This window comes from Prionailurus bengalensis, chromosome C1 (genome assembly GCF_016509475.1).
Source record: "Prionailurus bengalensis isolate Pbe53 chromosome C1, Fcat_Pben_1.1_paternal_pri, whole genome shotgun sequence".
NCBI classification, from domain to species: Eukaryota; Metazoa; Chordata; class Mammalia; order Carnivora; family Felidae; genus Prionailurus; species Prionailurus bengalensis.
The window spans coordinates 53,414,636-53,426,789 of NC_057345.1; the positions used below are offsets into that span (position 1 = coordinate 53,414,636).

At 41.9% G+C, this 12,154-nt stretch overlaps 1 protein-coding gene across 2 annotated transcripts in view; it reads left to right on the forward strand.

Moving 5' to 3' along the window:
- CACHD1 (cache domain containing 1) overlaps positions 1-12,154 on the forward strand; it is a 214,365-nt gene that overhangs the window by 161,424 nt on the left and 40,787 nt on the right. For both annotated transcript variants that reach the window (XM_043575177.1, XM_043575178.1), the window contains 2 exons: positions 5,623-5,772; positions 10,164-10,397. In XM_043575177.1, the coding sequence (XP_043431112.1) occupies positions 5,623-5,772; positions 10,164-10,397 (384 nt within the window). The remainder of the gene's footprint in view (positions 1-5,622; positions 5,773-10,163; positions 10,398-12,154) is intronic.

A 12,154-nucleotide genomic window follows, 5' to 3' on the forward strand; every position in this document is an offset into this window, starting at 1 on the left:
GTCCTGTCAAGCATCAACTAGCCACAGACCAATATTACAGGATGGCTGAGAATAAAGTTCCCCACAATTCAGTAAGGCCAGTGGAACAAGGTTGACTCCCAAGTATTCAAGACAGATTGGCTAGTTGGTCAATGCCATTTATTAGCTGCTGTTTACCTATCCACACTCCTCACCAGACTTTTCTACTTGATTTCTCAGTCGTTAAGCCATGTTCAGAGTTTAAGTCCATTTTTTATTATTACGGTATTCATATAATGGAGAGAAATGTTTGGCTGTGGCCTGGCAGTGATTGTGAGTCAAGGGAGCCCAAAGTAAGTTAATGAGGATCATTTTGGGGAGCATGGTAAACTAGAGGGCACATGGCCCATGGAGAAGGCAGCTGTTTTTCTATGCAGCCTGTGATTGCCACGTAGGAGGGCCTGCCCAGGGTTGCCAGATCTCCTATTTTAAGAGAAGCCAGAAATCTGGATTTTTATGTGAACCCCCTTGGTTTTCAAATGTTGACATTTGTTTCAGCTTTAAAACTGAGACCTCATTAAACCTCTTCTTACAAACTTCCCTGCACTACACATTAACAGAAGGCTGCTTTTTTTTTTTTTTAATTTTTTTTTTTCAACGTTTATTTATTTTTGGGACAGAGAGAGACAGAGCATGAATGGGGGAGGGGCAGAGAGAGAGGGAGACACAGAATCGGAAACAGGCTCCAGGCTCTGAACCATCAGCCCAGAGCCTGACGCGGGGCTCGAACTCCCGGACCGCGAGATCGTGACCTGGCTGAAGTCGGACGCTTAACCGACTGCGCCACCCAGGCGCCCCCACAGAAGGCTGCTTTAATGGGAGGCATTTCTCCTCTGGGTTTTTTGGTTTTTCTTAATGTTGGCAAACAAAAACATGGCAAGAAGAGTGACCATCACAGCCTTGGAGGAATTTTGATGGCACTGTTACTTAAATACTCACTGGAGTCCTTTTTAAGCCAAGTAAGATGTTCCTAAATTTTTGCTCATGGGCATTTACTTGACAGCTTCTACTGGCAGTTGAGAGGAAAAAGAACTCAGAGTGAATTGCATAAGGAAACACATCAGAAATTAGCATTGTCCAGCTCATTAGGGAGAGATTTGAGGTGTTTTCAAGCAATTTAGCATAGTGGTTAAGTATGTGGGTTTTGGACTTTAACCAATGTGAGTTCAAATTCCTACTCTGAAATTTTTATAAACTTGCGAACTCGTGTAAATTATTTGATCTCTCCAGGCCTAATTTCCTCTTCTGCAAACTGAGGGTGATAATAAGATCGAGGATTCCATCATAAATATTAAATGAATATTACCCGTGGTTATTATGATATTCAGTTTCCCATAGGATTTCTAGCTCTGGCTAAACTAGAGCAGACACCTCAAACATCTAAGTTGACCTCAAGCCTAGATGGCTGAGGACTACACTTTATAGACTTGGCTACAGCATAGGGAGGGATGTACTCATCTTAGGAGCTCGCACTCTATCTCATTACTTCTCTTCTGTTTCCTAGATAATTATTTAGCTTCTGCTGAATGCCTAATACTGTTTTAAAGCCCCAGGGTGGGGGGGAGTTCTAATGAGTAAGACCTACCCTGTAAGATTGTTGTAAGGATTAGTCTGTGCATGATAATAAAGTATCTGCCCCAGGTGAGTAGCTATATGAACACAGGCTATCTGCCATAAATCGTGGTGGCTTTGTACCAATTTGTTCTGCACTAATCAGAACATCCAAAACTTTTACCCATTGCTGGCTCTTTTTCAGTCCCATGGCAAATCTGTAACTGATACCATCGACATATTTGGGTTGCCTGTTGAGGGTGGGATTGGTTCGTAGGTCATTTTGTAGCAGAAGGAATACAATGGTGAGGTAGGAGTGGGGAATCCAATGGCTTGGGCGAAGTCCAAATTTGAGTTGCTCTTTCCTCTTTGATATTGACCTCAACACATGCTTGTATCAAGGCTTGGACAGGGACTTGTCAAATGGAAGCTGTTGTGTTTTCTTCCAGGCACATGCTATGTCTTTGCTCCACCCCAAGCCCTTATAATTACTCATCCATGACATTACTAATTATAAGGTTTAATTCCTCTGAGTGCCTAGGGAAGGAATATCCAAATAAGTAAAAACATAATATATCAAATTTGGCAGATCCGATATCTAAAAAGGATAGGACTAGGAGAGAGGCTGGGCAGAGACAATGAGGATGTTTATAGGGTGGATGTCTTACTGTTGGGATGGGAAGGAAAAATACTGGACTACTAAAGGAGGGGCTGCAGGCTGCTGGCCTTCTGGCTTTCCAAATGTGGGCCTGTGCCTTAACACCAGCTCTCAGTGACAGCATATTTTATCTAGAGTCATAAAGCTAACTAAGTAAGGAAACTCAGAGAGTTCTCTTTTAGGTCCGTCTTACATGTGTCCAGGCATTTATCACATATGGTACCTTTGCCGTGGGGTGATGGTTTGTTTGCCTCATACTTCAGATCAGCCTCATGGTGTATCTATACTCCCCCAACTAGGGAATCAAGTAGTATTTTTTTTTCCAGTCTGAAATTTGAGAAGTTTGGGGACTAACAATATTTCATAGGACAGTATTTACATCATTGGAAAAATATTGACATCAAGTTTAAGATGGATATTTCTAAGCTTAGAGATTTTTTGTGTGTGTGTCAGCCTTCACTTCTTAATTCCTGATGAATAAACAGTACAGTTAAATTTGCAGTTAGTGGGGTGCCTGGGCGGGTTCAAGCCCCACATCGGGCTCTGTGCTGACAGCTCAGAGCCTGTAGCCTGCTTTAGATTCTGTGTCTCCCTCTCTCTCTCTGCCCCTCCCCTCTCATGCTCTGTCTCACTCTGTCTCTCAAAAATAAATAAACATTAATTTTTTCTTAACTTGCAGTTAGTATTAGAGAATTATTCAACAATCATAATACACTTATTTGTGTATTAAGTTTTGGTAGTAAATAAGAGACAACAACTTAGATTGCATTTACTTCTTTGAGTCAATTTTATTTAACTCCGTTCAGTTCAATGTACAACATTGATACAACATTAATTATTCAATTCTGTATAATAAAGAATGTGGGGCGCTTGGGTGGCTCTGTCAGTTAAGCATCTGACTTCATCTCAGGTCGTGATCTCACGGTCTGTGAGTTTGAGCCCCGCATTGGGCTCTGTGCTGACATCTCAGAGCCTGAAGCCTGCTTCCGATTCTGTGTCTCCCTCTCTCTCTGCCCCTCCCCTGCTTGTTCTTTCTCTCTCTCTCTCTCTCTCTCTCTCTCTCTCTCTCTCTCTCTCTCTCTCAAAAATAAAGATTTTTAAATCTTTAAAAGATTTAAATATTTAAAAAAAAGAATGCTTCCAAGTTTAAAATGGAAATCTATAAACTGAAGGAAACCTAATCTTTGTATCCTCATCATTGTTAGGATAATTTTTTAAAAGGGTAACTAACTGTATTCATTACCTATTGCTGGGTAACAAATTCCCCCAACACTCAGTCACTTAAAAAACATTAAACATTTACTATCTCAGTGTTTGTAGGTCAGGAATCTAGATACATCATAGTTGGGTGCCTCTGGCTTAAGATGTCTCATGAGGTTAGTCACACTGTTGGCCAGAGTTGATATCATCTCAGAGTTCAACTTGGGAAGGGCCAGCTTCCAAGTTCATTCACGTGGTTGCTGGAGGGACTCATTTCTGAGGGCCTCGGTGCCTGGCTTCTAACGAGGCTTCTATGAGCCATATGCTATGGCCCATAGCATAGTGTCTGACTCAGAGTGAGAGAGCCTGCACAGTGGAAGCCACTGGCTTTTTGTAACCGAATCGATTTCTTAATACCTCCCCACCCCCATTACCTCTCCTGCATTCTATTCCCGAGAAGCAAGTCTTGAAATGCAGCCCACACTCAGAGGGAGACAGTTACACGAGGGTATGGCTATCAGGAAATAGGATCACTGGCAGACCAACTTGGAGGTTGCCTACCACAGTACCTATAAAGTAACCTCAGTTAAATGACAAGAATAAGGACCTGAAGAAATAAGCATATGACATACTATATAAATATTTATTTCTCAATAGAAAGGTAAACTCCCACATAGGATATCTCAATAAAAATGTATAGTGAGCCGGGGCGCCTGGGTGGCTCAGTCGGTTAAGCGTCCCGTCCGACTTCGGCTCAGGTTATGATATCGCGGTTCCTGAGTTCCAGCCCCGCGTCGGGCTCTGTGCTGACCGCTCAGAGCCTGGAGCCTGTTTCAGATTCTGTGTCTCCCTCTCTCTCTGACCCTCCCCCGTTCGTGCTCTGTCTCTCTCTGTCTCAAAAATAAATAAACGTTTAAAAAAAAAATGTATAGTGAGCCAAAGAATCTCAGATTGGAAAAACTGTGTAGAAGTCCAGCTCACTTAATTCCCTCCCTCCATTCAGTATTCAGCCTCTGTTTACTTATCTCCAGTGGTAGGAAATTCACTACTTTTATTTTGTAGTAAATCCACTTGAAGGAAATTCTTCACACTGAGTTAAAATGACCTCCTCAATCACTCTACCCACAAGCCCTAGTTGGGAAGTAATTTAATCTTGAGTGATAGGTGCTGCTTCAGACTGATAGGAGGGTTTTGTTTGGGGGAGGCGGGTGTTAAGGTTTCTTTCTCTTTTACTCTGTTTGCCATCAGCCTTTGGTTCGCTCGTCTCTTGAATTAACCAGTTAGTCCTCACAACAATCCTGCAAGGAAAGTACTGTCATTATCCCCATTTTGTAGACAGGTTAAGAGAGCGAGTGTAGAGAGGTTAGAAAATCTGCCTAAAATTACCCAGGCACAACTTATAAGTTACAGAGCTAGGATTTCAACACAGGTGAAATGTTTTTACTGACTCTCGTCTTGATGTTTTTACTACTCTTCTACGCTAAGTTTTAAAAAACAAAAATGTTTTGGGGCGCTTGGGTGGCTCAGTCAGTTAAGTGTCCAACTCTTGGTTTCAGCTCTGATCACGTGGGTTCAAGCCCCAGATTGTGCTCTATGCAGACAGTGTGGAGCCTGATTGGGATTCCCTCTCTCCCCCCACCTCTGTCTCTCTGCCCCTCCCCAAGTTGCGCTTTCTCTGTCTCAAAAAAATAAAATAAACTTTAAAAAATAAAATAAAAATAAAAACAAAAATGTTTTCTGGAGCTACTTAGTGTAGGGACAAATAACCTTACATTTTAAGAGCCTGTGGAAGAACTACCATCCATTTTAAAGCCTCGTCACCCTTAAACTGTTTGTTCCTGGTAAAGCCCCTGAGTCACTGAGGAAAGGATATATCGGGTCCTGAATCCTCTGTTTCAGAAGGCAAGAGAGATCTCCATCTGGGATGGCTAAATTACCACACCATGAATGCCTGAAGGAAATCACCTTTTATCTGGTAAATTTATTAGGAACTTCTCTTCAGCTAACACTGGGTAAATGAGGCCTCATGGCCCACAAAGGGCAGGATGGAAGGGAAGCAGAGGCAGGGAAGGAGGCTGAATACCCGGCCAGGCAGGTCCTTGAGGTGGGAAAGTCCAAAGGAAATGAAAAAGAAACAGAACTGCTGCCTTTAGCTAGAATCCAACGTAACATTCAATTTGTATGTTTTTGTTTAGATACAGACATGGTCATAATTTACCTGTCAGCTGGCATCACATCAAAGGACTCTTCGGAAGAAGATAAAAAGGCAACTCTCCGCGTCATCAATGAAGAAAATAGCTTTCTAAACAACTCTGTAATGATTCTCACCTATGCCCTCATGAATGGTAGGTAGTATTCCGAGATTTTTCTTTCAGATGAAAGTTCTCTCTAAGTGCATGCTGCTTTCAAAAAAAAAAAAAAAAAAAGTAAAAAAGAGCCCTAACAGCGTGCACTTTGATGAAGGGTATGAGGAGAGACAGCTAAGCAGCTTCCTGCACAAGCCTTTCTCTCCCTAACGTTGGTATTCAGGGCATATGTTAGGATGTCCCTCTCTCTCTCTCCAGCGCTCTCTCCAACCAGCTGCTCCTTTCTGAACCTTGTCCAGTTATGTGGGCTTGCAAATGATTCTGTATAGCTCCATTTTTTTCAGTTCTCCTTCATATTCTTGGATTTTGATACTGCGTGGAGGTTATTAACTGAGCTCATTGATTTAAGCTTCAGGAAGCCAAAATACTGACCTAGATTCATCTCTATAACCAAGTCAGTGAGTATCACGTTTCCCTGCAGAATCCCCACCTACAACCTCTTCTGCTACTTTCTCCACCTCAGCTTCCTTAACTATATAATGGAGATAAGAGTTAGCTACGTGACAGGGTTGTTGGGAAGATTAGCTCTAATGTACAGTAAACACTGGAGAGTGTCACTTTCCAGGTACTCATGAAGGTTGATTTTGTTGCTATTAGATCAGTATGTGAAAGGGTTTCATAAATCTGCCAATCTGAGGAGATAATATTTTTCCTTCTCTCCAACGCGTCCTCCAGTCTGAGTTCAGCCCAGTTTTCTAACTTTTCTGCTCTGTCCTGTCTCTTCACCTGTTAATGCATATTGCCCTTCCCCCAGAGTATCTTCTCCAGACCCCTTAACCTCAGTGTTCATGGCGACCATATTCGCAAAGCCATGTCTTGATCCATATGGTCTTTCATCCCTCCCATCCATTTCCAGATTTCCATGCAGAACCACGTGGCTTTAGGGACAGTGGTTCTCATTTTAACATGCTAAGGATTACTTGGAGGTTACTGTTTAAATGCAGATTCCCAGGCAGTGCCCTCAGATTTTTATTCAGACCCTCCTAGGCAGAATGCAGGAATCTGTGTGGGTGAGCATGATTCCTTCCCAGATATTTTGTGGACTCTACATGGAAGAACTCAGGGTGTGAGGTCTAAAGGTTCTGAGTTCCGGTCTCCATTTATTAGCTGGTGGCGTATGGCAAATTACTTAATCTTTTTAGGCTTCAGTTATATCTGTAAAATGAAAATAATAAGATCTCCCTAGAGGTGCTGTGATAATAAATAAACAGGATACAATGTGTTAAAAGCTCCCAACACGGGTACCTGATAAATAACAGGTCCTCAAAGCCAGTTGTAGGAGTGAATTAAAGTTTGTGTAATTTTTTTTCTGGCTTGTTATAGCTCAAAGGCCAAGGAGCCTCTGTCTCACTCTGGCTCAGGGTCAGCTCTCTGTTCAGTATTTCAGTATTCCTTGTCGCCAGAGTGTTGTGCTTGCTTCTGTTAAACGTGTTGTCCATTACGCTGAATGATGTGCTCACCCGTCTCCTTCCACTTTCCAGAAGAATGAGCTGCTCAGCCATGAGCCGTGTCTTAGTTTTCTATGTATCCTGAGCATCAGGCACAGGGCTGGGCACAGCTGAGGTGGGCAAGGATGGCCTGTTTTTGCCTGGGACACATATCTTTCAGTGTTATCTCTGGGTGCCATTTACTCTTTTTTCCTATGGTTTAACTTCTTTGACTCGTGCAAGGAAGGAAGAGACAGAAGAAGGGAAGAGAATAAAGGTGGTTGAGCCTACAAAGTATAACATAGTGCACTGAGGTTTTGGAGATGTATTGTACAAAGTGCCTGTCCTCAAGAAGCTTGTGACTTCTTGAGAAAGACTACAGACAAGGCAGATGAATTAAATGCAATGGTAAGGAAACTTACAAGGAAGTGATCACTTATTTTCCATTAGATTTGAAGGTCTGCCCAGGCAGATACTAAGTAAAGAAGCTTCCTCGCTATCACCCTTGTCTTCAGTGGTGCTAAATCTTCCCACTAGAGTATTTTGTGCACCTGCTATACCCCTGATAATCCCACTCTTTAAAAACCTCTGGTTACTTCTCTCTAATCAACCTCAACTCTTCTTTTTTCTCCCTGTAATCTAACTGGACACAACATCATCACTGCCAGGTTTCCGTCTCTCCAAATGCCATCTCTGAGCTTTGTTCATTAAGATTGACACATGCCCTTCCTCTACCAGTCAGGCTTCAGATAGGGAAGCAGAGCCACTATGAGAATTTTGGTAAAATGAATTTATCATCAGAATTAAAGTATATGCAATTAAGGGGAAACCTGGAAAAGTAAAGATCCAGAAAGAGAAATGGACAACTCAGCGTTTAGTAACCAGCCCTGGCATGGGTGAATAGGTTGGAGCTTGTAGGAATGTCTGAAAGCTAGGAACATCGAAGATCACTTGGGAGGTCTGCATAGAAGCCTATGAGAGGTTGTTGGCCCTCCGTGGCTGCTCTACCCCTGTGAGTTCTCAGTGAAGCATCTGGACTGAACCTAGGGTTGCCCTTGTTGAGCAAGCTAGCCTGCAGCTGAGAAAGGGAACTGAATGCAGATCAGGGAAGGTTACAACAAACTGCAACATTCTGGTCCCTCTGTGTCTGTTCCACCTCTCCAATCAGCAACACTTCACTTTTGGGCCACCTTTAACCTAGAAACATACAGGAAAAGGATTCTGGGAAATATAGTCTCCAGGATGGCCATTGTTGGTGATAGAACCATCTACCATACCTACCAGTCTGTCACTCTACTGCTACCTTTGCTTCTCATTTCATGATGTAGTACATATAATACCCAAGCTTGGATCACCTTCCAGCCCACACTGTTCTTTTTTGCCTAGTAGATGCTCCTGTTTGTTACTTTGCTTTTATGTTTGAGTCAAACAGTACATGACAAAGAAAGGAAATGTATTTTTTGCGTTTGTCTCCTTTTATCATTCATTTCTGTGAGCTTCTCAAGGATGTAAGGCCAGGGATTAATCATGCCTTTCATGCCTTTCGTATTATTTTTTCTCTTTGGAGCGTACCTCTCATCTCCCCTATCTCAACTTGATGTCAAGGAAAGATAACAATAATTTGCTTCTGCCTTTTTAGTATTGTTGCTCGAGTAGAACAAACTCCAAGTTATTTAAATACAATGTGTTAAGAAAAATTATATCCGTTAGATCCTTGTGTGATTTTACAAATGGACTTCAAGGCTAAAAGTATACATACTCTTTAGTTAGAAGTGATAAAGTCACAGAAGACAGATGAACCATGAACTTTTCAGCTGTTGTTGTTGTTTAAAATGACATAGCTGGGGGCGCCTGGGTGGCGCAGTCGGTTAAGCGTCCGACTTCAGCCAGGTCACGATCTCGCGGTCCCGGAGTTCGAGCCCCGCGTCAGGCTCTGGGCTGATGGCTCAGAGCCTGGAGCCTGTTTCCGATTCTGTGTCTCCCTCTCTCTCTGCCCCTCCCCCGTTCATGCTCTGTCTCTCTCTGTCCCAAAAATAAATAAACGTTGAAAAAAAAAAATTTTTTTTAATAAATAAATAAAAAATAAATAAAATGAACATGAGCTGAACATGAGGCAAAGCCTTTTTAAGACTCATTGATTGAATCTCAGTAGTGACTGAAATCATTTGAATTTGTTTACAATGGCATCCATATGGGATCAGTTACTAATCCTTTTGACTATGTTCCAACAACAATAGCAAACCAAAAATTTTTTTAAAAGGCTTATTAAATTTATTTTTATGCTATAGATTACAGATGTTAAAGAATAGTACATCCCAGTATGTCTAAATCTTTTACAAAATTTTTAAAACCCTCTCGATGTACAAAATATACATTCAATAAATCAAATCCAGTACTGTCCTAACAGTATCAAGCATGAAAACATTTGTAATTAAAATGAGCTTAAAGACACCGGGTTTGGAGGCATCACTAAATGCAGTCCATAATGCTTCCATTGAGTTGCATGAGACTTTGGCAAGTGTTTAATAGGCAAAGAGGTAAGAAATGAAATGGTATATCACTATCCTTTAAAACTCTTAAGCTTTATCTACTAAATGCCAACTTGTTAATCATTACTTTTGTTTTCAAATATTTCAAATGCATAAAGCTTAAACTTTTAGGGGAAAACATCAAGCCAAATGGGCTCCTTTATTTACTCATGTGCTTCTCATAGCTGCCTTTTGAAGAATCCCTTTGCCCTCTTGGCTGTTTGAAGAAAGACACTGCCTCATGCTTTGTTCCTCAGCAAGAGTTGGTAACAGTGTCCTGGGTCTGTTGTCTCTGCAAGACCTCTTAGACATGGCAAGATTTCATCCATGCCCTTCTTAAATCTAAATGGCAAGGTTATTGTATGGCTATACACCATTTTGGTTTACACTGCCTACCTTTGGCTTTCCGTTTCAGATGGGGTGACTGGTTTGAAAGAGCTAGCTTTTCTGAGAGATCTGGCTGAGCAGAACTCCGGGAAGTATGGTGTGCTGGACCGGACAGCGTTGCCTGTGATTAAAGGGAGCATGATGGTGCTGAACCAGCTGAGTAACCTAGAGACCACAGTTGGCAGATTCTATACCAACCTTCCCAACCGGATGATTGATGAAGCTGTCTTTAGCCTTCCCTTCTCTGATGAGATGGGAGATGGTGAGTCTGGGGACAACTTCCTACTAAAGGAAGGGGAAAAGAAACAGACATGGGTTCACCAAAACAATCACTGTTAAATGTCACCCAACACCCATCTGTGAGCATTAGAAGGTCTGGACAGGCAAGGGAGTGGTCCTCCCTTTCTCTGGTCAGAGGGTGGTGTAGGTCTCTTCCATCAGTCTGGTAGCACTGTATTTTAAACAGAAATCCCAGCCCTACTTTTTCCACATTGCCCTAGCCTCAGTCAGCATAATGGATCTGTTGGGGAGGATTACTGAGGATTCCCCAGTATGTTGAGTTGGAACAAAAGAGTAACTTTGCATAGCAGGTGGTAAATCTCAGATGTGTTTAGGACTTAGCCTGCGAGGTAAAGCAACATGGTATAGTCAAACAAAGACAAGTTTGGCATTAGAGGATTTTAGGCCCACTCCACCCCTTAAGTTGTTGTCCTTGACAATTTATTTAATCTCATTAGTTCCCATTTGGTCACCTGTTAAAAATGTAATAATGTCTTCCACATAATAAATCTTTCAGGTTGTTAGGAGTAGAAGATTTATTGGTGCCTGGCGTACCTCTCAGTAATAATTACTGCTCTTGTCACTTTATTATTTTACTTTTGTTATTATTACCATTATCGTTGTCATCATCCTGATGTCCCAAGTTACCCACAGTGTGATATTAGGTAAAGTGTTTAACCTTCACATGATTAACTTTCTTGGTCTACAAAATGGGGAAAATATTTCCGTCAAGGCTGTTGTGAGGATTACATGCACTAATATATGTGAAGCACTTAGAATAACGCCTAGCCGACAGTATATGCTCATTAAAAGTACAACCTTTTTCATTCCTTCTGCATATTGTTTATCCTTTCCCCCACCTGTCCCCCTTTCTTCTCTGACAGAGAGGATGGAAGAAGAATCTAATGACTAGCCAGACACCATGACCACATGAGATCTTATTTTTACGTTCCAGTAACTCTCACAAATACATCTAGAGAAAACCCACGTATAAAAAGTAACAGGCCAATAGAGTATGTTTTCTAGAAATTAGGTAAACATGTTTTTTCTATAAGGAAGAAATGTAGTAGCGTCTGCTATACGTCAGGTTTTTTTGTGTGTGTTTTTTTTTAATCCTTCCTCTTTCTGGCAGGGCCCACAGATATGTAGACTATAGAAACTCCCACCTTTAGATAAAGTTATTTCCTTTTATAGGGAAATGTCAAGTTTTAAATGCAGATGACTTTTGATGCATCTAACCCACAGTATTGAGTGCCAGCCAAGCCTTGTGTCAGGCAGTGATGGGTAAGGCACACATCCCACCCTCAGCAAGCATGTAAGTCTGATAAGAGAAAGACAGATCGATGAATCATCTTAATACTGTGTCAGAGGAACAAAGACAGATGTGGAAACCGAGTCCTGTACAAGCACGGAGGTTTATGCAGTCAAATCCTTTGACCGTTAGTGATACCAGGCAGAGTAAGACCCTTCCTAAAATTCACCTGTACAACCCAGAGAGCTATGCAAAGGCTGTAAATCAAATTGTGGGCAGTTCTTTGGTTCCGTGCTGGCTGATGCTTTCCAAAGTTTAGTCCTCAGGGCCTGTTTTCTGAATCCTCTACCGTGGGTTTCAGTGACTGGGTTACTGGTCTGTTGCATTCCCCTCCTAGAGCGTGCCTTTCGTGTTTATATTTTCAGTCCCTAGAATTATTGGGTGACATCTCTGCTAACTCCACAACATGGGGATGCTGAGCCTAGGAA